Here is a 27410-nt window from a genome sequence, read left to right on the forward strand (position 1 = left end):
TCTTTATTCTTTTGCTTCTTTAATTCTAGAAAATCCACTGGGGACAAGATGACAGGGGACCAGCTGATATCCCCCAGACAGAGAAGAAAACAAAATGGTTAGAAGCAGCCTTACATAATTTCTTTTCTTCTTTGATTTTGACTCTCTCAGTGTGTCCTCTGTATCACCCTCCTTCTCTTGCTTCCTCTTTTTCTCTCCAGAGATGTAAGAGGCAAAATGTGCCCAGGAGAGAGCTTATCTGCCAGGGTCGAAGCCACCCTTTGATAAAAGCAACAGAAATTCTGCTCTGTTCTAGAAAGGCAGAGTCCAGTCTGTCAGCACCAGGGGATGGGGTGTTTAAAGAGATCCTTTCTCACCATAATTTAAAAGAGGGTTATTTAACATTTCTGTCATTTATCTCCATCAGTTCTATAGGTGCAATCTGTGCAAGTCAAAATAATTAGAATCTCCATTTTGAAAAAAAAAAAAGAGTTGTTAAATCTTTTAATATAATCATATGGTATAATGAATGACTCTATCTCTCCCAAGGATGTGGTAAGAGACCCTGCCTGCAGCAGAGCAAAAACTGGGACTGCATTTTATGTCCATGCAGCAGGACCTCAGTCAGCGACGAAGAAAGGATGTCACAGTAAGTTACAGAGTGATTTCTGTTCATGTAAAATTAATTCAGAATGAAAGCATCCTTCCTGTAGGCCACTGAGGCAGCTCTATCAAACCTGGGGCTGTCCCAGAAAATCTAGGGTAGCAACCCTAATTTTCAAGAAATTTAGGGCAGAAATCCTATCCCCTACTTGCATTAAAATGTAAAATTGGCCCATCTTCCTACATTTTGAATTCTTTCTCAATTACTAATTTCGAGATGACATTGCTTAAAAAAGCTGGTTCCAACACCATTTCTATTACTTAAGGGAAGTTTCTGACAAGAGCTTTTCTTTCTTTTTTTTTTTATTTTGGAGGAAAGGAAAGGCATAAAACATGAAAATGAACCTCTCTGCTCCCACCCCACTCCTCTGATACAATTCCATTAATAAACAGGTACGCGGTTTCCTTTATAAATCTTTCATATTTTAAGGAAGAATAAAGTTTATAAGATTATCAACTCTCTTTAGACCAGCAGCATTCAGATTTGTTCTCTCACTGCATATGTAAAACTCTGAGGTAGGTATTACTGTTATTGTAAGGATAAAAAATGGTGGTGCGTTTTCTCAACTAGCTTGTAATAAATTTTTAAGTCTCCTAACTCTCCAGGGCCTACTCTCACTCTACCATAGCACAGAAGAATCTTCTGGATTCAGGGCTGTTATCCTGCCAGACTCTGAAATGAGTAAAACTCACAGGCTTTGTGCCTTTCATCCTTCTCCTCTTTGCCTCGCCTTTTCCTTCTCAGCCATCTCATCTCATTCTCCAAAAACTTTTCCATTGTACTGAACTGGGAAGAGATTAGGACAAACTCAGATTTTATTAATGAATTCTTGAAGACTGAAGTAAAGGTTTTAAGATGGAAAGAAGCGACTCATATTCTGTCATAGTCTAAACTCAGTGGAGGTGGGGATGAGGATCGGATTACCCAGGCCCGTCCCCAGTGTCCCCCGAACTTCAGCCTGACCAACAAGAATACGAAATGGTAACAGCATCAGAACCACCAAAAAAAGCTGCTCTTTTGAAATTTAAAGTTAATAACCCTTCCCAGAGGAGCCTTGAATTTAACCTTTGTTCCACCCAGAAAATCCGGGCTCGAAGCACTGGGAGGGCTGCAGCTGCACCGCAGTTACGCTATGACCTCTGAGCACATTTAGAGAAAAAAGGAAGTTTTGTTCTTCAAGCCTGTGGCACACAGTGAGAGTCGACACAAGCCACTTCCCCTTTCTAGTTCTCTGGCTGAGAAGTCGCCAAAGACAGAAGGTAAAACGGGATCAATGAGGCAATAGGTTAGAACCGGGGGTCCGTTTCACCATCCAATCTGAAATGTCAAATGATTTTATTCTAATCACTTAGGCTCCTCAGTGTTTCTTCCTGTGAAGTCAGATTAACAATGCCTAAGTGGCTGAGCTTAGGAAAATGTAACTAGCATTCATTAGAGAAAGGTTTTTCAGGGGGCTATGATCCTAGCTTATAATTTTGATGAAAACTAAAATATCAAGTAGAGCCATGATGCGAGGCACAGGATTTACTGATCACGTGGAGGTTCCGAGCTTGGTCCTGCTGAACAGTCTCCGTATCTGCCACCTCTTCCCGGCCCTTCATTCACATGTCCCACTCCTCCAGCCTTCCTTCTTCTGTAGACCAGGAGCTACTTTTTACCTTTACCAGCTTCCCTACCTATGACCTCAGAGAACATTCTAGTGCACTCAGTACCCTTCCTGACTTTCTACCACATCTGTCTTGGTCATCTACAACCCTAGGTTCCCTACGATTCCGTTTGTCTGCTCACCCACTGATGGGCAGCCACAGAACCAAACCATCAGGGCCCTAAATCCACACAATCTAAGTGTAACTGGGCCAATCTCATTCTTCAAGAATGCTGCCGTTCCTTCCCCGACCAGATTTTCCAGAGCTGTCATTTTACACCTTTTCCCTTCCTAAGTCTTCAATTCCACCTGACCGTTTCAGAAACATACTTACTACCTACTGAAAAGACTCAGGGCATCTGTACTGAGTGTTGATTTCCCCCCATTAGACTGAAATTTGCTCTGCTGTTACTTCCTCCTAACTGCTCTGTCTCAAACACAGGATCTTCCTGGCCTTTCCCATGTGCTCTTCAGCCATTCCTCCAGTCCCTTCAAGGACCCTGATTCCTACCTTCCTTACACTTTCACTATCATCTTTTGCTCTACCTTCTCATCATTTGTTTTAAAAACCAGCTACATCTAAGCTCCCTTTCTTCCATGACCAGGCTACAAGAAAGGGTGGTTTCTAGTCACAGCCCTACGTGTAAACCTAACAATCCTCTACCAGTCCCAACCCCCATCGTTCTTCTGAAATGCTCTCAGTCCTTCCAACCACCAAATCCAGTGGCTTTTCTTGGCCCCCATCCTTCTTGACTCTTGTGTGGCACCTCAGACTCAACACGATCCAAAATGAACTGAATATTGCTCTCCTTCCCCGTTCCCACCATCATGGACGGCTGTCCCATTTCTCCCAGTCATGCCCAAACCTCCGTGTCATCACTGCCCCAATTTAGTTATCTAGCCTCCTTCCTTCCGCCACTGTCATGTCTGTCTGTGTCACTCAGTTGCCATGACAAATAGCGCCCCTGTTTAGGCCCCATGTACTTTAGAAGCATAGAGCACCAGTCTCCCAGTCTCTTTTCCTTCCTGGCTAAAACACTCTTCATAGACCCTCAGTTGTCTACCAAATAAAATCCTAATATTTCAGCCTGAACATTAAGGCCCTCTAAGAAATGGATGGAGCCTGTATTTCTACACATCATGACCTTCCCCTCTTCCATTTCATTTAATGTATTTCACACTTCCTCTGAATCTGGGAGAGCTCAGAGTTCCCAAAGGCCACCCTGCATTTTCTCACCTCCGTACCTGAATCAGGCCAGTCTCTCCACTTGTTATTTTCAACATGGTCTTTACTTATTGAAATCCTATTTTTTTTCCAAGACTTGGTAAAGAGGCCTTCTTTTCCTGTCTTGCTAGGTGCAAGTTACCCATTTTTCCCTTGAATTTCCAGAGGTCAAATATGCTCATCTCTTTCTTACTTATTCTTATCTCATGTTCTTTTAAGTTTTAGTTACCTGTATACTGGTCTCATTATCCCTATTAGATTTCAAGTTCTTGGGGACAGTGATGATAATAATTGTAATAATAACCATCATCCCTATAAGCTCCTACCATATTCCAGCTCTGTGCAAAGCATATAACTTCATTTCAGCAACCCTATGAGGGCTGTCTCCACTTTCAGATGTGATTAAATTATGTGCCCAAGGCTAAGACGCAGGAGTGGTAGAGACAGAAATTGAATTTAGGGTTGTCTGACTTCAAAAGCCATGCCCTTAACTACTGTTTGGTAGTTATCTTCATCCATAGGCTTGACCAATAGCCATGGAATAAAACATTCTCTCCATAAGTCTTAGAAGGTGGGATAGTTGCCTTAGCCAGGTTCCCTGGGAATTGTTGAACCTGCTGGGTCAACATACATTCATAGAATGAAGAAACATATAGCTTAGGCTCTAACCCTTAAGGAATGATTTCAAAAATGGAGTGAAGTGTTCATACCTCAAGACTAAGCACAACATCTGATTCACCTGGATTAGGTAATACCTTGACCTAGCCTCTTTCTTTGGAACCACTGACGTCAGTAAGGCAATGAATCAAGGCCATTCCAAAAGCGTTTCTTAGATCGTTTAACCTATGTTTAGAAGAGCACCTCCAAAATTCGAATTTCTGAGGCTCTGACATCACTCCAGGGAAAACATGATAATTGTACTCTGCAGTCAGGACCAATGAAAACATGAGGACCTATTTTCACAAGTGAACAGGCAAATGATGTATGGCACACAGAGGCATAGTATAAAGAAAAGTGGGGGCTGTTGCTCTCTATACGGAAGAAACTAAGGGCTATGATCCTCTGAGAGGAATATCATTATACAGATCAAATCCCATCACGACACATACCATTAAGACAGAGATGTCTGTATAACAAAAACCCTTTCAAGCGTTGGCTGACAGCCCACGTACTTCAAGCAATACTTGGTGTGACCCCTGCACTTCACAGTAACAGGGATTGACCTATATTTCCAAAGGTAAGATTTGAATGTTTTCATCTATAATTTCTATCCCATGACACCATGAGTTGGAGTGATGTACAATATAAACCCATGAGTACAAAAACTAAACACAAAGACAGAAACAAAATCAACCCGCTTTTAAAGGGCAAACTTCCTTCCTTTCACCTGGGGAACACTTAGGTAAAGGACAAGGCCTCTGACCCAACCCTGAAATGGAGCAGAACAAGGCTGGTTTGTGGCCTCATCTCACGGGGAGGCAAGATGGTGTAGCGCATGAAGACAGATGGGCTGTGCTCAAATTTCTACTCTGACTCTTACTATGTGGGTAACCTGGGCTACATTTGTTAACCTTTCCTGAGCCTCATCTGTGACTAATACCACCTACTTTCAGGATTTCAGTAAGAACTAAACGAGATAACATATGTAAAACTCCTAACATAGGACTTGGGCTACACAGCAAGGGCTCAAAAAAGTAAGTTCCCTCATCAGGCCTTCCTTCCTCTAAGACCCTGGGCTTATGCAAACTATTTTAATGAAGTTAGTTATAAGACCCTGTGAATGAAGTTTACAAAATGTATAGTCCCAAATATAGTCTGACAAAGAGACTGCTCAGAGGAACACTGGGGAAAAGACAGAAACTACTAGAAGAATAGGCCATGCAGTAGTACTCACTTGCCTGAGAGAATGAATGGTCTTTTTGGGTAAAGTTAGACACATGTAATCCACAGATAAAACGCAAGTAAACTGGGCATCATAACAATAAATGTGCTCTGATCATTATATCAGAGGTCATTTTGAAAAATGCTGAATGAAATGAAATTTGTAGGCACATTATCCTAGTCAAGAATGAACAGCGGTTACTTGTCTGAAGCACTAGTTTACTGCCTCGGCCTAGTTTGCTGTGGGTGACATTCCACATGGTGGGAGCACCCTTACTTGCTAAGTCCAATCCAGTGCATCATAGTGTCTTTCCTCAGAAGTTAAGTATTAAAAAACAAATTCTAGTCTTCTCAATTTGGGAAACATGTAAGTAAACAGTTTAGGAATCTGACCAATGAAGGTTCTGAACAGTGCCCCACTGTGTGATTTTTTTAATCTGTCTATTTTAGGTATCTAATTTTCTATTTCTCAAGTTATGGGACAATTAAGTTTGTGGTGAGAAAATTTTACACACGTTCTTTTGAAAACACTCTTGGTGTGACATGTTTCGAGATAGAAAATGAGAGTCTTATGAACACAATCTGAAGGTATAAAATAAATATTAGGCTTTAAAAATACTTTATAAAATAAGTATTAAGCTTTTAAATTCCCTAAAAGGTTCCAAAAAGTCCTATCGGACCTCAACAACTATAGGGAACAAGAGATGGTCCATTTCCCAGAGTCACAGAACGTCAGCGTTTTAATGATTACTTAGTCCTATCCCTTCACCTTGACAGTACGGAAGAGGCTCAGAGAAAAGTGGGTGCTCATGTTCACGTGCTCAACTAAAGTGCATGTACAAGCCAAACAATGAGCTTGTGTAAGCCCTTATGAGAGGCTACCTAGCAATAAAATAACAGGCTGGACAGAAATATGAAGGTACAGAGAAAAAGAAACTGTGAGACCCACAGAAAGACAGAGGAGCCTTGGGTAGAAAGACCAAGAGATCAAGAACAGAGAAAGAACAAAATTACTAAAGCAAGGATAAAATATCAACAGAGACTAAGTGGCAGCAGCAGAGAAAATATTTTAAATTCAGTCTCCACAGAGCTTACAAAGGATGACTCTAATACACAGAAGCTTTAACGTGGAAGAGGTTTCTGGTTTCTATTTTAATAACTGTACCCCCCACCCAACATCACCCTTATCTTAAAATGGAGGCACTAAAAACCACCAGATTGTACACGTGAATCTTACCACTGGTAAGGGCGTACACCGCAAGCATTTTGAAGGTGTGCTAACAATTTCAGGCCGCTAGGGTGTTACTTCCCGCCCCAAAGGCACACTTCACCTAATGATCCCCATCTAGACCTCAAGAATTGATGTCCCTCCTAAAAGTGTACCCTTTATTCCTCATACCAGTGGTAGCACGCTAACTGTTTATAAAGGCATTTCAGAATTCCCACAGGCTATGAAAAAGTGGAATGCAATTGTAATTACATGAGCAATAATAGGAAGGTATGGGTAGAAAGAGTTAGCTCCTGAAATGCAAGGCTGAGAAATACAATTCCTTAGAGAGGCAGCCACTCTGCCAGCGAAGAGCCTGTACTGCCTAGAAAGTGACCTCAGGAGAGCAATCACGCGCCTGGACAGAGGAGCGGCCGCGCCCCCTCCCTCCGCTCCTCCTTTCCTGCCGCCCGGGCCAGCTCGGTCCACCTGCCCTGGAGGCGGGCAGGGGCACGCGGAGGAGCCGGCTGGCCGCGGGTGGCTCCCCCTGGCAGCTCTCCCGCCCGCGACGCCCAGGCAGGCCCACAACCCCGAGGCACCCCAAACCGTGCCCCCCCACTGCCTGTACCTTTACTCTGGGGAGGGTTCTGACTCCGGTCCCGGAGAACGTTGATCTGGTAGACGGCTCCGTAAGGCTCAAAAAGTTCTTTCAGCTCCTTTTCCGACCAGGACCGGGGGATCTGCCCGACAAACATCTTAATGGCATCTGGGTCTGGTTGGTCTGAGTGATCCAAAGCGCCGTTCATCTTGTTGGCTGTGCCGTTACTGTCAAAAAAGGGAACCGGGAGCCAGAGTTAGGGCTGCACGGTGAGGGACAGGAAGAAAAAAATAGGGGGTGGTGGGGGCGGGGAGGCGGAAGGAGGAGGAAGAGGAGCGCGGGGCAAAGTGCCTAATGAGTCTTAGAAATTGGATGAACTAAAACAAAGCACAGGCACCATTAGGCTGCTCCTCGGAGGCAGCGGCAAGCTCTCACTGCAGACTGCTGCTGTTCAGCACCGCCTGAGCGCAGGGCAGCGCCCCGCCGGCTGTCACCCGGGGCGTGGACATCTTGAAACCCGGCTTGGGAGGCAGCTGCAAGTTAAGTGCAGGTCTCGTTCTGCAAGGCTGCCATCAATGCATGCGCAGCCTTATCAGCCTCACACTGGCTCTCGTGTGGAAAGAAAGGCAGGGCTGGATTGCTGATGGATTTTCCCCCCTTCCCCTCCCCTTTTGGAGATTTTTGGAAGAGCGGAGAGAGGTGGTAATAATAAAGTCACATGAAAAGAAAATGAAACACTTGGCAGTCCGTCAGATGACTAATGCAAGATGCTGATGATGAATTTGCAGAGCGCGCGAGGCATGCATGTGTGCATCAAATTAGTACGTTGTTGCTGCTCAGAATGGAGAGTGCTCCAGCAATGCAGCTGGGTGCAGCCGATTGGCTGCCTACACCGGAGAAAAGGGCTGGGGCGGGGAGGGGGCTCCCGTTTAAAAAGCACATTGTTTATGGGATCCGGGCACAAAGGGTTTAATTCACAGAGGCAAAGGCAATCTCAGAATTGCCTGCTTTGTGCTGGGGAAAAAAAAAAATGCAGCCCCAGAAAGTTGAGTTCCCGCTAAAGGACACTGAATATTTCAAATCTTTCACACTCCATAAATTGCTCTCTGTATGTCTGACTTCCAGATGTTGCACTTGAGTTCTAAACAATCACACGTTTGGGAGAGAAAAAAGGAAAGGCTGCCTCTTCTTCTCTTAGCTTCAGTAAATATTTGGGGCTGGTACAAAGAGCAAGAACATAAGCCTTTACATATCAGTCTTCCTTAAGATTTCCAAAGCCCCCATTTGGAAGAGAAAATGCTTGTTTAGAGCCTGCAATCCTAGTCATAATCATGTAATATGATGACAAAAGTGTCCATTTTTCTTTTAACATGGATCCCCCCATTAGAGATTCAGTAAACAACAGAACAAAACCACATACTCTCTTCATCTTACCCCACTCTGAGTGCACCCTAAACCCACCCACTCTGTCAGGTGACAAGGCTGAATGCCCTGAGCAGCATTCATTTGCACTACTGTGCTCTTGGTTTAGCTTTCCAGCCTGTGAAAATAAAACAAGCGAAAACCAGCAGACAGAATATCTTCAGAGCCATATCCATGAGTGTCCTACTGCCCAAGAGGCAGAAATGTCAAAAAGGGCCCATATAAACTAAAACTTCATTGTAAGTGGCAGGTGTCATTTCACTGTTGCTCTGGGGTAATGATAAGAAGGTATTCAAAAGACCTTAAGCAGGGTTCTTATTTGGTTAAAATAAACAAACAAACAAAAAACACCAATACACCTTAAATCTGCTGTAGATGTAGGCTAGTCCCAGTCCTTGAATAAAAAGCCATTTGTGGCTAACAAACAAACAAACAAACAAAAAAACAACTTATAGAGAAGAGAAATCCTGAATTCGATTTAATCCAGAAGAAAATGATGGCAAATACTCTTCACTAGGTCCTGACTTCAATTTCTACTTCTTATCCCCCTATTTTACCACTTTATATTTTTTTCCTTGAGATAAACGATCAGACTGTCGAACTTGAAGCACTTTGAGAGCTTTCTCTAATCAACCTTATTGTTATAAAAAATGTTCTGTTAAATAAAATATTAAGCCCCAAATCTTTCAACAATATAGGTGTAATGTAAGGCTTGTTTATATTAGATCGTGTTTTCCTTGCCCTTATTCACCCTGTGTTTCTTCTCAAATAACCTTTTGAGAATTCAGTAAACACTTTGACCGTGTGGAGCTGACTTTGGTGTGGTGGGTTGACAGAGCCCCACACAGAACAGAATACAGTGTTCACAGCTCTTTGAGAGCTGAGAGTGTGGCAAGACTTATTTCTGGGGCAGGAAGGACTTGTGGTTACTGCTGTTGACAATCAGCTAGAATGAAAGAGAGGAAGGCATTACCACAGGTCTCAGCTAACAGAGAACGGAAATTCAAAAAATGGGGCTGTTGCACCTTGTCTGTACAGAGCAGTTTCTACAACGGAAGAACTAGGTGAGAGTATATCAGTCCTAATACCTAAACTTAGAATTCTAGAACAAACATTCCTTAATATATCTCCAAATGAGGGGCCATTTTTACTTTCTCAAAAATACACACTCACTGAGGTACATAAAAGAGGGGAAACTGAGAAGAGGGCTTACACCTTATACCTTTAGTCTTTATGTTGGTGAGTGCATATTTATAATCCTTCTCCCATCAGCCATCATTCAGAGACGTCTAGAGACCTCTTATCCTGAGGCAGTAGGATGTCAGGGCTCAGGGCACAGGTTCTGAATCCTGGCACCACCACTTCCTAACTCTGCCACTCTGGGCCTCAGACTGTTCATCTGTAAAATGGGGACAGCGGACTCCATTTCACAGAGTCATGTGCTTAGTATTCAGGACATGAGTCCAGAGTAAGTGTCTAACACGTGTTAGCTATTTCTACTTTTTAATCTCTTTGCACTTGTGATGCACTTGAAATGAGTGACCATCACAAGTCTACTTTTCAACAGAAATTTTCTCATGCCGTGTTTCCCCCAAAATAAGACCTAACCGGAAAATAAGCCCTAGCATGATTTTTCAGGATGACATCCCCTGAACATAAACCCTAATGTGTCTTTTGGAGCAAAAATTAATATAAGACCGGGTCTTATTTTCAGGGAAACACGGTAGTACAGACTCAAACACAAGTATTATCCTAAATAATAACAATAATAATATCGTTCTTTTCATGAGCACTTATTAGCCAGATACTGTGCTAGGTGCTTTAAATACATTACTTCTAGTCCTTCTAACAACCTTATGAGAAAGTATTATTTTGCAGATGCAAACATCTAAGAAATAAGTTCCTTTCCTGTAATTACCAGCTTATAAATTATAGAAGTAGAATTCAAACCTAGGTCCAATGGGCTGCAAAGCACAAAATATTTCCAATCCATCAGGTGGCCAAATACTGCATTAGGTCTGCCTTGGGCTGAGAGTGAACAGCTCACGGCAAATCTATGAGAAGACAAGGCCAAGAGCAAGACCTACTGAGTCCCTGGAACCCCACTGCCAAATAAAAGGCAGCACTGCAAGAAACACGCACACCTGTCCTCTATCTGAAGGAAGGAGAGGGCAAAATGCTGACCTTAAGATTCCATTAGGAGTACTTCACAGTCCACATTTTCTCCATAATCACATACCGTGTTTCCCCCAAAATAAGACCTAACTGGACAATCAGCTCTAATGCATCTTTTGGAGCAAAAATTCATATAAGACCTGGTCTTATTTTACTATAAGACTGGGTATAATATAATATATAATACTGGGTCTTATATGAATTTTTGCTCCAAAAGATGCATCAGAGCTGATTGTTCAGCTATGTCTTATTTTCGGGGAAACACCGCACGTGTCTCCAACTCCACAGATTCCCTTTCTCTGTTCCCACAGGGTCACATCAATGAGTGTCTCTCATCCACACCTAAAACCCTGCCTGAGTGCCTGCCATTTTGCAAACAACTGTCCCAAAGATTTACATCAAATGCCAAGGGCATGACGATCCTTACCTTAAGGAAATCCAACAGTGTCTAATTATGCAAATCAGCAGCGAGGACAGTGCATCTTCCTGAAAGCTTCTGTGCAGGGCAGGTGGCCCTACCCCACCCTGGATCCCTGTTAACTTCGTTCTAATGCCCAAGAGCTCCTCCTCCTTTGGACTCCCAACTTTCCTCCTGGCTGAGGCTCATTTCTAGTGGAGACTTACTGACTTTTTTTGTCCTCACGGGGCTGTCAGTGCTGATACTTATAAGGAAGACAGAAATTGTGTGTCCTGTAGTTAAACCTGTGGGGTGAGGGGGTACTTGCCAGAGGCCACCGAGAGACAATGTACTCTTCACAGAGGAGTAATCATGAGAACAGATACCCCAAGTCTCAGCAAGATTCTGAGTACGATTGTCTATTTACCAGAATCTGATCTCAGGCTTAGAAAATTAGACTAGCTCACTTCTCTGTACTCCCCAGCCATTCTCAGCTGTACAGTGCAGGGATTAGATTCCAATTCAAATAATATTTATTGAGGGCCTACTCTTTTCCAGATAACTCTGCCAGGTGCTTGCTATACAATATCATAACAGTTCCAAAAGGTGAAATCATTGTCCCAGTCCCAATTTTGGAAATGAAGCAATTGAGCATCAGGGAGGTAAAGTCACACCCCTAAGAAGAGGGGCCTGCAGAATCTGGACGCATTCAGATGCAAAGGCCCACTGGTGTTGCTTAATATTCTACAAACTGGGTTTCTCTAGGACGATGCTTCCTGACTCAGTGGCCACTCGCAGGCCCCCAACACAAGCACATACATCTCTGTGAGCACCTCTCCTACAAACTACAGCAAGATCCTGAGTGCCAAATCTACTTTTGCTCTTGGCAAGGAGCCCACTACAAGGCTCCTCCCAGACAGATGCCATAGGAAACCAGATCGCAGGTTAGAGAGCACTAAGCCAGCGGGCACTGGTGGTATCAGTCTCAGAGCCAAGACGAAAATATAATGATGTTTGGGGAAAAAAATGAGAGCACTTACATTTTGCTTTCAGCACAGCCACTGACCTACTTCCCTACTCTATTTTCAAGTAAAGAGAAATAGATCAACAGAAGATATGCAAAACAGTCACAGGTTCTTCTAAGCAGTAAAATGTTTAAATTATCATCATTGAGTTAAATGCATTATTATTATTATCGTTATTAATTCCAGGACAACAAGCTTTTATAAGGCCCAGTGAATTAATTGCAGGTTTTCTTTTGGAGAATGGATACAAAAGAATTGATATTTCTATTCTTTCTTTTGTTCCTTGGATGGCATTGTATCTACTTTATTTACATAAAAGAACAACAAACTGGTAAAATGGGTATGAGAAATGCCAAGTGACTATAATTATATTAATACTAAAAAGAAAAAAAGGACAGAAAATGTCACCTTCAGAAGATATACCAACCTAAAACCAACACACAAAGATGCCTTGCCTTGGTAAAAAATTTGTATAAAGATAGCTAATCTCCCTGGTAGTTATCAATAATCTTATTATTCCCAAACATCTTACCTGTCTTACTTTTCTTTGTTCTGTGGCCCTGCCTCAGGACTGTCCAACTCTGTGCAATGATGTGAATGTTCCATAATCTGCACAATCCAATATGGTAGCCACGACTCTGTGTGGCCACTGAAGACTGGAAATGTGGCTAGTCCAAATGAGGAACTGAAATTCTAATTTTATTTAACTTTAGTTATTTTAAATTTCAGTAGCTCTAAAGGCAAATATACCTTAAAAAAAAACTAATTATGAAACAAAACAAAACAAGAGTTGAGATTCACCAAAACATTCTTCCATCAGGAGGTTGTTTTGAGAACACAGGAATGAGGGATCAGGAAAACGACCTGGAGGCCTGAGGCACGTGACAGCAGGCCAGTGGCACGTGGGCCGGCAGGCCTGGGCTCCTGTCTGGCTCAGCCTTGCATCAACTGTGGGACCCCAGGCAAATCACACAACCACTCTGTATCTCAGTTTCCTCACTTGTAAAATAAAGAGAAAAATCGTTTCCATCTGGCTTCCAAATTAATTTCTATAATTTGACAATTATGGTTTGGACCCTGATGATGATGTATGGAAAAGATAATTTAGATAATATGACCAGCTGCCTGAAACCTTAGGGTGATTCCGTCTGTGTCTAATTTAGTCCCCAGGGCTCTCAGGTGACCAAGGCACGGGCCAGGGAACTGACAACGTGTCACCTACACTGTGGAAAGAGGCCTGCAGGCTCAGATGCAGCTGCTGAGTGGCTGGTGGCTTGGGGTTACTGCTGGAGAACCACCTCTCTCAATTTGTACTAACTCTTTCTAATATCCCAACTGCAGTCCCATCATTTCAGTCAGCTGACAGGCCACTCTTTCAAAGGGCCCGGGAATTGTTTTTGTAAAAAACATCGCTTGTACTTAAATAACAACAGCACACGAAAAAACAGGCTTTGTTTGGTGATCTCAGGAAATCGTCCAAGACTGAGCTGAATGAGGGAAAAGCAGAAAGAACCTGGCGACGGGCCTGGTGCGTTTTGGCGGCCGACAGGATGGGCACGGGATCCAGTACTGTGAACCGTCGTCTACGTTGTCCATGTTGTTGTTGCTTATTGTTTAAGAACGGGATTCTCTCCTCAGCTGCCTGGCAGTGTGGCAGCTGGGGTACAGCGGCAGCTCTTTCCCACAGTGCACTCCGGAGAACACAGCAGGCGCCTGGACAAGGCCCTGGTCAGGGGCCACCACTGTCTACTCTACATGCACCACAGCCTATCGATTGGGAAAAGGAATCAGTTCTGTCATCCAACCTCATGCTCTGGGAATTGCATCCCTGTTGAAAAGGCACCATTTCGGTCACCATGAAGAGAGCACCTTCTGTGACTGCCTTTCACACAGCACCTTTGCCACTGGACTGACAGCTACATGGTGACTGCAGCAGGGTCCTGGGTGCCGAATGATTTTGGTAAACGTCACAAAACTCTCTGGACATGTTTCCTCACCAGTAAGAAAATCAAACGAATGGCGTACCTGTATTTACCTGGAAGGTATTGTTACCATTTATCAAGCATAGCCAAAGCTTTATGAGCCGTGGCCACACCAACATAGAATGGGGTCCCATGTCTCTGGGGTGAGACATCAGTAATTGGCTGGTGAACTCACACAAGATTAACTGTGTATTAAATGCTACTCTAAGTAGCTGCAGAAGGCAAAGCCTTTCTTTAAATGCTCAAATTGTAAATAAATTAGTCTGTGCTTCTCTGAAGAAAAGGTACTCCTTACATGTAATATGTTTATTATGCTTTGCTGAAAGTTGGAAAAAAATTATTAATAATATACAGGACATCAATTACATGCATAGATGACTAGGAAAGAACACATTTGTGAGAGGCATTCTGGTGGATTGCTGGAGCTAATGTTAACTTGTATTTGGCTGGAGGTCTAAAAGCTACACAGATGCTCCTCACCTCACAATGGGATTATGTCCTGATCAACTCATCATAAGATGACAATATCGTAAGTTGAAAACGCATTTAATGCACCTAACCTACCGAACATCATAGCTCAGCCTAGCCTACCTTTAACATGCTCAGAACACTTACATTAGCTTCCAGTGGGCAAAACTCATCCTCCCCAAAGCCAATTTTATAATAAAGTGTTGAATATCTCACATAATCGACTATGTGTTATCGCTTTCGCAGCATCATAAAATCGCAAAATCCCAAGTTGAACCATCGTTGAGTTGGGACCACCGTGCATTTATTTCTCAGGGTGAATTGTAACCCTGACTGGAAACTCTTCTTGCAGGAAAGGCTGCAGAATACGGGCCTTTAGACTCACCAAGGAAAAGGGAAACCTTATTACCTTATCTCAACTTGACTGCTAGTAAAAAGCAGAAAGCTGGAAAACCCCCACAAAGAAGTAAATTTGGAGACACCCATGGGGTACCTGCAGACTGAACACACAAGCAGCCTTGCTGGGAAGGCAGTGAGGCATGGCCTCTGGGTAGCCCTGTCCGGGGGACTCATTGCCTTCCGTGATTTATCAAAAATAGTTCAGTGGACTTCACAGCAGAGCAGAAGGCATTCGCACAGGGAGAAGTTTCTTAGACGAACTTTTAGAAATGGCAACAAGGAAATAACACACAGATGATTTCTACAGGGTTTCACATTTTTAAAGTGCTGCAGGAGCTTGCATTAATTAATCCTCCCGCCATGGCGAGGGCAGGATTACTGGCCCCACTTCACTGACGGGAAACAGAGGGCAGGGAGGGGGTGACCTGGCTCTGGGTGGACACCCCTTCTAAGTGCCCACAGCTACATGCTGCAGAAGTCCTCTGTTTCCTTGGGCCAGTACTAGTAAATGGCCCTCCAGATGACGGAGAAGACACCGGTTTGGCCCGATCAATTAACCGAAATGTAAATCATTATGAAATGAAGACAGATGTGGGGAAAACCTCAATACTGGTCCAAACTTCCCAAACTGAACATTGATTTTCAGCAAAAATGTCTCCCGTATTCCAGTTCTAGCAGCAAAGGATGAAAATGAGGGACGCACACTGAGAGCGGCAAATGACATGGATGAGGCCTGGGACCCTGTTCCTGGGCTTTAGCAACTGTGCTTCTCCAAGCACGTGGCTCCCGCTTTCAGCACTGGCTGAAGAATGTGCCAGGACTTATTGATGGGAGAGGAAGCAGTGCGCAGGGTTCACAGCACCCTCCACTCACTGAAGAAATACTGGTGGTGAAAGTGGATTTTAAACCCAACTAAGGTTTATTCTCACACGTAGTCCTTTTCTTAAATTCATATTACACAGGAATCCAAGACGCGCTTTCTGTCAGTCACAGTGCTGGGTTTGAAGGAGAGAGAGCTGAAAAATATGCAGTTTATGTCCTGAAGCCACCCACGGCCAGAGAAGAGACAGGCATAGGCGCAACAGAAAACCAAACTCCAAAGCGAGAAGGCCCAGGACATGAGCAATACACCGGGCCTGCGGTCAGCCAGCAAAACGTGAGTAATTTGGCCACGGGGGCTGGCATTCCGCGTTCTAAACCACACTTCACCCTTGTGGTCAATATTTTAAATGGAATCTGAAAAGAATCACAGGCAGAGGATGATAAACTACATAGTTTCCCTGTGTTGGCAAGGAGATTGAAAGAAAACAACTGACAGAAGGCTGTGACAAGGTACAGAGACTCGAGAGAACGCAGGCGCCTCCTCTGTCGCACAGAGCACACATGTGACACAGGGGACCTGAGCGACACTGGAGAGCGCCCACACAGAGCCATGGCAGACGGCCTCAAGTGCACTGCTGGCCTTGCCCTGGGGGCCACAGCCCGGTCCCCACCCAGCTCGCATTGCCATAAGCTGGGAGCCTACCGCCACCCAGGAGGCCTGTCCATCTCTGCGCTTCCCTCGGGACTCGTTCCTCTGGAGGGAATCTGCTGGCCAGAGCTCCTGTCACTCACTACCATTGGTGTGAAAAATCACTTCTCTGGGCTTATCCATTCAACCCTCCAATCTGATCTTCACCAGCTGACAGAAGGCCCCACCTTAAACTCAGCACATCTAAAAATAATCAGTTCGGTTTCAGATTCAACTTCCCTGTTTTTCTTACTGGCTCAAACTGTCCCATCTGCCCCAAGCCTGAGAAGAGGCACAATGTCTCCCACAGAACACGCTAGCCTGGACCTCTCTCCTTATCTGACCACTGAACCTACAGGGAAAATATTTAACTGTGCTCCCAGTCAGGTACATATGGTGAGACTATAGAATTCCTGATGATAGGAATGGCTCCATCACTGATTCAATATGTATTTATGAAATGACCCCATAGTCCAGGCATTATACAGCAATGAATAAAATAAGGTAAAACTGCCTTTGTGGAGCTTATATTCTAGAGGGGGACACAGAATGAGCAAAAGAAGTATTAGGTTGGTGCAAAAGTAATTGCGGTTTAAAAGGTTAAAAAAATTACAAAAACTGTAATTACTTTTTCACGAACCTCATAAATCTCAGGGTTTAGAAAGAGATCATTTCAATGCAGAAAAATAAAGCGGGGAAGAAGGATAGGGAGTGTTGGGTGCAGGCCTGCAATTCTAAATAAGGTGTTTGGAGAAGACTTCATTTGGAAGGCGAGGGTGATGCTTTGAACTCAAGTCTCAGTATATTCTCAACACATTTTCTGAATGAACAGATTTAATACAAAGAGAAGTCTTAAAAATTGTAAAAATTAGATCACACATTATGCAATTCATCACCACTACTATAAAGAGCCACATTATCCCAGTGAGTACCGTTCTATTGAATCTGAGGGTCAATATACCATTTAACCAATGAGTCACTGAGTCACACCTACGTTTCTCTAAACTGCCCCCTGGGTCCACTTGCCCCGGCACAGCCACTGTCCTTATTTTGGCTATCCTGATAACACCATTGCAAAACCGTTGAGTGAGCTCTCTCCTACTTTGAACTAACGTACAAAGACTTCACTGACCTTTTTGCTTGCCTGGCATTCAGAACTCTATCTCCCCTTCCGTTAAATATTGATTATCTGTCCATTCATTATTCATTTTATCATTTATCAATGGCAGAATTTAATCTCAGGCTGGTCTTTCCTCAACCTGCTTTGGGCCAACCTTCCTCAGTCATAGAGGACGTGCAATCAAGGAATACAACTTAAACTGAATGCCAGCCTCGGTACGGGACGTGGCCAGCAGATACAAATGCGTGGGTGATTAGTAACACGGCAGCTTCCTCCCAGGGAGTTGGAAAATCAAACGTTGGCAGTATATAGAAACTAATTACATCACATTAATGGCAGTAGTTTAGGCCAGAAAACAAAATCCATTTGTGGAGAATAATATGTGATGCTGTAGACTAACCTACTTTAGTAGGTTCAGATGCGTTTCTTTTTTTCTGATAATGCCTTCAAACTCATATGTTTGTGAAATGCCAGCCAACAGAGTTGAGAAATAAAGGACCTCAGAGCAGTCAAAATGTGTGTCACAAAGTTCCTGCCCTGATGTTGTACTCTTTAAACCCTTTGGGGAGCGTCTCAATCTGTTCCTCAAAGATTTCTAATTTTTATATTGGTTTTTCAGTTTTCACCATCTGCATTTCAGACATACAGATTAGAAGTGGCAAATGGGATGGTTTGCAATAGGTGGCCCGTGGAGTGACAGACCACAGACATGAGACTCTGAATGGCCCAGCAGTGGAAAGCCCACTCATAGCTGGGCCCACTGATACTCTCCAGAGATTCCCAAGGACAGCAGCACAGCAGAATGATTAATTTGCATAACGACAATCTTGTCTCATCAAAAAGTCACATTGTGCTCAATATATTCTGTTTAAGCAGGCAAAGAAATATGTAATTTATCATTAGGTAGAATTCCTTCAAAATAGGCAATAAAGAGAACGGGCGCCTTAAAGGATAAGCTTTCATCTCTACTGCAAACTCAGCTCAATAGCCGGACTCATTCCCTAGGGATTCCAGGTATTTTAGATTTTACTTTCCATTGCATTTGAACACTCCCGTGAGCATCAAAATTCAAGATTTGTGAAACATCTAATTTGTTGTCATTACATGCAGCGACCGATTCGGCCAAGACTCTTCAGCTTTTCGGGGGTTAATTTTTGCTAAGTGTTCTTTTTTTTTTTTTTTTTACCTCCTGTTATTATTGTACTTGCTGTTGTTTGGCTGGGAGAACAGAGGGAGGTGGGTGGGGACCTGGGGAAAAATGAGTTGTTCCCTTTTGGGAGCTTGCTTTTGTCAACTAAATTATGCTTGTTCATTGATTAAGAAGTAAATTGAATTCTTTCTCTTTAAGGCATTATAAAAGACGATATTGGAGGTTTAAAAATTAGAAATGAAAGGTCCATATTAGATGACTGTGATACCATTCAGGGGGACTAATTATGAATTTTCTAGAATCTTTCTGCCCTACCATAAGAAAAGGCAATGAAATGTTCTACAGTGATTGCACTAAATTCCTAGATAGCAATGCAAAACATGTACCTCTCTGGCAGGCTGCTTAAAGAAATTTGCAAAAGTGACAGAAAAGAAGACTGCCAAGTTTGTATATTTTACTCAAAGACTCCCAGAATTCTATGTACGTCAGGTCATTGTGTTTGGTCCCCTATGATACAAGCATACCAGTTTGTCATGCTACAGAAACATGTATCAGGAGTCAAAGTCCAAATGACATTCTACTTTGCTAGGTTTTAAATCCCTAAATCACATCTTAAGATGAAATCAATACCAAACACCACATTTTGATTCAGAAATCTATAGGCCCCCTCTCTCTTTATCAGCGTGTCATAAATTTCATTTAACATCTTAAATCATCAATTAAAATAGGCTCTGACATTTAATTTGCTTATTTCTTAAAAAAAAAATGCCCCATCAGCTCTAAGCCCCTAAACAAATAAGAATAAAAATAGGATTATGTGCTAAATTATAATGGCTGTTATTCTAAGAGACTGAATATCATTATATCAAAATTCCCCATAGCTGATTTTTTTAAAGCCATTTCTTCATTTTTTGACACTACATCTGGCACAATGAATACAGATTTGTTTATATATCTGTCTAACTGCCTTTCCCAAACATAGCCAGATGGAGTCTTTCAGAATCAAATTAATTTCAGATTAATTCACTCTGGACCCACTCCAGTTTCATGACTCTTCACTTTGAAGCTCCAACCAAATTGATGTGAAGTCATGAACTTAGGAGAGCACAGGTTCCTGTATATCAAGGGGGAAAACTCGCACAAATGTGTGGTTGCCCCCCATGCCCAGAAAGAAATCCATCAGGCATCACCAACTGGTGGTTTAAGGCCTGACCAACAGTTCACAGCGTCCAAATCACCCAGGAAGAATTTTCTTTTGCATCCAAATAGAATCACGATTAATTTTACATCCAATATTCATAATGCCTTGAGACGATTCCAGTAAAAACGAGAAACCCAATTACGAACATGAGAACCAATGGTGCTAAGGTAAACTTGCCATATACGCGGAGTCAGGTCCCACGTGTGACACGAGAGTTAATTCTAAATACCCAAAGTGCATATTCTCTATCTCTAGCTGTAGCTACTGAAGGAACTATAAACAAATGTAACCAGACTTTGCATGCTGTCAATCTCGGTGGATGCCTTTATTATCGTACTTGTTTCAATTGCAATTTGGGTTTCCATGGAGACACAACAGTCAGCTCCAGAAAATTATAAGATAAATGTCAGGCAGTGATAACGGTGTTAATGAAGCTTCGGTGACAGGAGCTCTGTGCTTCAAGTAATAAGCTTATTTCTATTAGCATATGTGTAACCTGTCAAAAAACCTGGAAGAGAATATTAAAAATTAAATATCTATCTATCTATATTTAAGAGAGAGGGGAGACCCCTCCAGAGTGGCTTAAATTTGCTGGGTCAACCTGTACAAGGAAAATAAAAGTAATCACTGGTTTCTTGGGAAAATTAGGCACCAGTCATGGCTGTCAATGATGCTTTAGCTGACATCCAGAAATGCCTTACTTCACCCTGTAATAGACAGAATTTTTTTCTTATAACGTGGTTAAGGTAATCTCTTTTGTTTCTGGAAGCTAGGAGCTCAACTCATTAAGTCTGACCATGGCAGACTGTACGCTTCCGAGAAATTAATGCTACAACAAACCTCATGGTATCTGGATTGACACAAGCCACCTCTGTCTGCTTTCACTCTACGATCCTGCGACCATAATTCCATCGCCAGAATCCAGAATCCCGAACCACCCTTGACTAGTCAGTCTCCAGCCAAACATGTGCCATTAAAATTTTATCAGGAAATGCCTGTCAGGTCAAACAAATTGACATCTATAGATTTTTATATAAGTTTGATACATTCTGAATACATAGGTTGAGACTATGGAAATGTCAACTCCAGTACAGTTCAAGGTAAGATTCTAGAAAAAGAAAGTGAAGGAAAAATACGTTTTCCTTTATCTAGAAAAGATGACTTACTCCCTCATAGTTAACATGCTTTGACCTTGCCATAGTGTCCATTATTATTTCCTTCATTCCACCATATTTTTCCTTCATTTATTAAACTGTTTATTGAGAGTCAGGTAAGACATTGTCACTGCCCTTACATTTCTCATTGTTTAGTAGCTTGTCCAGCCAAATAGCCAAGGTCATGAACAAGGTATAACAATGTTCTTTTTGTTCCAAAGTCTGGTCCATTTTGAAGTGACTACATGACTAGGTTTTTCTGAGGTGAGGCAACTCTTTTTGCCAGAGGTCTGCATTCGGAACAGCTGGCTCCTCTACCTACTTTCTCTTTAGATTGTTGTAACAAAAATACCATAGGCTGGGTGGCTTATAAACAACGAACATTTATTTCTCACAGTTCTAGAAGCAGGAAGTACAAAATCAAGGCACCAGCAGCCTGGGTGTCTGGTGAGAGCCCACTTCCTGGTTCATAAACAGCCATCTTCTCACTGTGTCCTCAGTGGCGGAAGCGGGGAGGGAGCTCTCTGGGCCTCTTTTCTAAGGATGCTAATCCCATTATGAGGGTTCTACCTTCATGACCTCATCACCTCTCAATTAATACTATCACTGTGGGAGTTAGGTTCCAACATGCAAAATTTGGGGGGGACACGGACATTCAGTCCATAGCACACTTGTTACCACTCTTGACACCTTTCCCCCACGCCACTCTTCAGGAGGAAAACCAGTGGGGTCAAACCCAAGGTGTAGGATATAACTGAGCCATGGTGCGAGGGGAGGAACTTCCAGTGCAGCTTTTGAAGAAGCTGATGCAAGTTCTGATTTCCCCAGAAAGTGTTTCTTTTTCTCTTTGGAATGCTCCCTTGTAACTGCACATGGCGGGGGTGGGATGTATTAAGGCTGTCTCCCACCCTGAGGGCCGGTGCCTCTCCCATCACTGCCAGCTCTAGCATCTGATCTCTAGGCAGGCTGAGATCTGGGAACTGGGGGGGGCGGGCGGGGAATGAATGGCTTCAGCCAGATGCTTGGTTTGGAGAAAGGCTACATTACTTTTCCTAAGAGGCTTTCTTTCCTCCCTGACTGAATTAACCACGAGGACGTAAAGACCCAAGGATTCAAGCTAGGGTTTGATTAGAAGAAACAGCTGCAGGCCTCCTTTTCGTTAAAGGCTTAGCTCACAGGGCACAAAGATCTTTTGGTTCCCCTCTGGCCATGCTGGTTCTTCAGCGGCGGGGGTTCTACACCATGGCTCATGGCCATACACAGTATCTCTATGCATACAGCACGGTACGTCTACAGGAGTGGGAAAGTGGAGAGAAGACTCTGGAGTGTAAAATCCTATCCTCCTCACTCAAATGAAAGAAATTAATATATCCTTACCTCAAGGCAAAATAAAACAATACAAAACAAACTAAAAACTATCAACAACGACAACAATAGCCTAAAATATCATTGACTCTCATGCTCGTTGGTCTCACTGCTTGTTATCCCAGCCACGGAAAAGATATGGAAGGGAAAAAATTCAGAAACACACAAAACCCAAGCCACTAGCAATACGATTCTTCAATGGGGCCTAATTGGGACCCAGGGACTACACAGGAAAAGTTATGAGGTTTAAATTTAATAATTCAACCCGGAAAATTTAATAATTCAACCCGGACTACGGGATCCCAGGTTAAAAACTTTTCAGTTGTAAATCAAGGTTGAACACTATGTTACTAAAAACTGGAGGAGTAACAATCTGTGGTCATATACACAGCACGCCTTTGTCTAATCAGTTAAATATCCTCATCTTTTAGGAACGTTCTTTCAATTAGTCCTCACTTACTTTTGTTCCTGTGAAAACTTTTCTCAATTTCAGATCTCCTTTGAAAGGTGTTGGGGAGTCAAATATAAAACTGAAAAGTCACCTGGAATTCTTATTGATGGTATTTTAAAATTATTCAAATATTACTGTTACCTTTAATAACAACAACACACAGCATATTACGACAGTTCTTCCCCTTTAAAGTGGCAGCTCTAAACCCGGGCAACCAAAATTACAACCATAAGTTTACGGAATCGACAATATTTGCTAAATAGACTCCTTGAAGAGAAGGAGGTTATACACGTGGGAAATAAATAGCAGATTATCACTTAAGTGTGGCACAGCTTCAATACTGAACTCAATAGTGAAAGCTGAAAGCAAATAATTGCCACCTGGGTTTTTTGTTTTCTTCTTGATGCTTAATGTTGAGAGGCGTGACTCTTCTCCTTAGTTAACATGTAGGCAGCATGGCTTTGCTGTTGGGGGAGTGGGCACAAAAAGTGCCCACGGTGATCACACCAACACCCTCCCTTCTGAAAGGTGCTAAAGCATCTTTTAGATTGAATTCTGTATGTTTGTTTTTATAGAGAAAGTTATAAGGGCGAACAAATCAAACAAACTGAAGAGGGATTCTCACATCCATGGAAACATGACAGCACTACGACGAAAGAGGCTTTTCCAGAATCACAGGGACTAGAACAGTAAGTTGCTCTAAGAGGGGATAACAAGGGCGCGTGTTTAGGTAAAAACAGATACACTTACTACCTTGAACATGGTGTCACAAAGTAAGCCACTATGCCAAAACAAAGATTACAACCACACCAAGTGCGGTACCTATGATCTTGCCTTCAGCTCCACATTTGCTGTGAAAATCCAGATGTGTTTGCTTGTTTTTTATACAAGACTGATGGAGGGAAAGCCAACAACTTATGTCTCCTGTTACTGAAAACAACAATGAAACAGAACACTACTGATACTGAAACCCAAAAGCTCATCGAGGACAGGAAGATATAGAAATATTAAAAACAACTCCCCAAATCACTGTGAAAATGGCTGTAATTCCCCACCCAGCTCATATGGTATCCATTTTGGAAACCACATTTCCCCTGGGAAACATAACTGTGGGAGGTTTTCTGTGTCCACAGTATCATGCACACATTTAATGGTAGAAAGGCATTTGGATTTGTGGAGATCAGCTGTCTGGAGAATACCCCGAGTGAGTGAACACCTTAAGGACAGAGTATACTCGAATCAGGGAGAATCCAAGACGATGAGCTCACCGTCCAGCTGAGGACCTACGACTGCACACAGACCTTGAGATCGCCTTGTTTCGGAGGCTTCCACACAGAGCTTTCATTAGCAACTCAGAGCATCCTGATCTTTATGGACAGCTTGGCAACTGTCCACCTCAGCACACAGGGGCCACAAGTGCAGCGCAGAGCACAGAAAGATCTAGAAATAACAGGAATGCCAGCTGTGTCCTGAGGCCATACTCAGAAAGTGCAAAGCCTTGGTGTTTATTTCAGATGCTGCTTCCAGAAATTTCACCTCCTTTGGCCACGGAGAGTTCATATTCACGTGCACAAAGGGTTTGTTCTTCTAGAATTTGCACCTAGATGACATAAAACCTAAAGACCTCTGGGTTCAGCTGTGTGGGAAAGTCAAATTGCACCAGGGGGTGAAGGCAGGGGGTCTTTTTAACATGCATGTTAATAATTTAGGTGTGGGTGGAGGGATTGGGTGTAAATCAGTAGAAAGTTCCTCTGGTTACTCATGATGGGTTACTCATGATGAATTGGTTCCAACTCAGAGGCAGTTCGCCTGTGAACCTGGGATGAGATTTACTGGGGAAATTTTTAATTCACTAACTCGATGTTATTGACAGGCAATGACGGCTGTTCTTTGGTTTGTTTTGAAGACAACAATTGATAATAAAAGCAACCAGCTTGACTGGCCGGACTCTCTCTCTTTTTCTTCTCCTTAGTTAACAATAACATTCAAAACCATGACAGAGAATAATGGTGAAATAAATTATGGAACCACTTATGTATGAAACCATACATTATTAAAACCACTCTAAATGGGTCCTTAATCTAAATAAAGATGGTCATTTTAGGAAGCCAAGCATCTCAAGAATCAGAAAGGACACAATGTTATTTTGACCCAAGATATAAAAAGTGTGTCACTTTGCCAGCAGCCCAAAGTATCAACTGTCCTTGAATTTTATTAAAATTCATATATGTCTCTAGCACTGGATGAGTGAGTCTCAGTTTCAATTATTCACAGTCCTATATTTCTGCTGATTAAAGACAGGAGAAAGAAACCTGTGGGTTGAAATTCACAGCTAATATTTACACTTTGCCTGTTCTAACGAGTCAGCAAAAGCAGTTCCACCCGTCCTCTACCATCTAAATGAGCCCAGGCACCACCTCTGACAAAATCGGAATGATGCACAATATGTGGGAGCTTCTTTGTTGCTAAAATGATCAATTTTAGAATGGTTCGAATACCTTTTACTTGATTAAATTTTAATAGAAAGGATCATAAGGAACAGTTAGGAAAAGCATAGAAGCCCCTTCTTTATTAGAAATAATTTTTATAATATTCCCGATGGTACAATTTCCACTTTCACTGCCGCTTCACTTAGTCAGATAAACCAGAATGTGTTCTTTGTTGGCAGCTCCGATGGTGCTAAGCGCTAGTCTTCCTTTAATGTAGAATTTGTTTTAACCTAACATATATGTCTGACACTGGCAGGTCAGTCGTCATTTGGATGTGTGGCTCAGGAGAGGGGACCCCCTCTGCTGCCACCGTGATCGCCACCCCTCCTGGGAGGAAGGACATTCCAGCACATGTGAAGCACAGGTGCAGCTCTGCTGGGCAGTTTCACACACTTGTGGTCAGGCATTCATAGAAATGAATTTGCAAGTGACTTAGTCGTTTGAAATCTCTATGCAATAGAGATCAGCAATGTCCTGCTCACAAAATTCGCAGTGAGTATATATGTTTCTGTAACTTAGAGTCTACACTCTGTGCAAGAGAAATCCACTTGCCTGCCTCCAAGCTATTGCCACGTGATGATGAAATACTGAGCTCAATCGCTTTAACAGGCTTACCCTACTTAACAAAGAGATCCTGGTTTGTATGCAGGGGGGCCACGTTAAAAAAGGCTTATGGGGACAAGCTCTGCACAAGCATTTTAGTTTTTAATGACTACAGAAGCTCTTGGGGCTCATCATATTAAAAGAAACAAAAAAGGAGAGAAGTCGCATTGGTTTTTAATTACTGCTACCTCTGAAGCTAACAATCTTAAAATGAAGAGTTCTATAAATGTTCAGACACCAACTAAAATGTGACCCTTTTGATGTGGCCAGCCACCAGTTTTCTGTCAGTGACACTCCTGCCAGCCTGGAGAGAGAGATCAGATAAATAAATAGGATACAGTAACCTGTCTTTTAGTTCAGATGCTGATCTAAAATTCTAATAACTTCGAATCACTTTTATTAAGGCACCATTCAATGTGAATACCAATTTGGAAAATACACTTACCACTTTGGCTCCATCCTTTTCTTTTAAAATGAACACATCCATTCTGATCTAGTTCTGTCTTCACGTGCCTTGGCCTGGGGCTGACTGCTAAACTGCCTTATTTTCTCACCCGAGAGATATCAGGAGATAACACTATGTAGATAAACACACTCAGAGATGTAGCCGTGGGTTGTAAGTGGAAGATGAGCTGTCTAATGACAGAGAAAGTGAAGGTGCCTCGGGCTTCAGAAGGAAAGTATCCTGAAAAGGCCTCTTAGATTATAGGAAAGATTCCATTCTTGAGGAATGTGAATAGCAAGAGCTCACAGATAGAACACATGAGCACGTGGCCATCAGGGAATGATGGAATGTGGATTAGTGATCCAACCATATTCTTCTCCAATCCACTTTGTATTTAATTTCCTTCAGCCAGCTAAGGATGAATGGTACACACACAGGCCACACAAGGGATAATAATAAATAATAACAAAAACAGTTTCTGGTTTAAACTATAACAAAAATGTCTCCTTCCTTTTGATTATGAAAGTTTTATTATTCAAATCATTACAATGTACACCTTAAATGTATATAATGTTCTATATCAATAAAGCTGGAAAAAATAAAAATTCAAATTAAAAGTTTGTTCAGACTCAAAACATACTTAATTCATTATTTTATACATTTTTTTCTTTTCTTTTCCTTTTTTTTTTTTTTTTTTTTTTACAATATGTGTAGAGAGGCAGGCATATTCCTTATGTTAAAAAAGATACCTTAGTACGAAGCTTGATCAATTACACTTTGAGTCCTTTTGGAAAACTTCATACGAATGCATCTAAAATACTACTAATAAAGTACCATTATTCGAATCATTCATTC

General features: G+C 42.4%; 1 protein-coding gene across 47 annotated transcripts in view; it reads right to left on the bottom strand.

Moving 5' to 3' along the window:
- The window catches only part of CELF2 (CUGBP Elav-like family member 2), a 786924-nt gene that overhangs the window by 153257 nt on the left and 606257 nt on the right, over window positions 1-27410 (bottom strand). For 41 of the 47 annotated variants that reach the window (XM_081046687.1, XM_081046681.1, XM_081046716.1 and 38 more), the window contains one exon: window positions 7230-7426. In XM_081046687.1, coding sequence (XP_080902813.1) covers window positions 7230-7426 — 197 coding nt within the window. Of the gene's footprint in view, window positions 1-7229; window positions 7427-7596; window positions 7818-27410 lie in introns of those variants that run through there. The other 6 variants (XM_081046709.1, XM_081046704.1, XM_081046706.1 and 3 more) reach the window with 2 other exon arrangements.

Source organism: Rhinolophus hipposideros (assembly GCF_964194185.1).
Source record: "Rhinolophus hipposideros genome assembly, chromosome: 1".
Lineage (NCBI taxonomy): Eukaryota > Metazoa > Chordata > Mammalia > Chiroptera > Rhinolophidae > Rhinolophus > Rhinolophus hipposideros.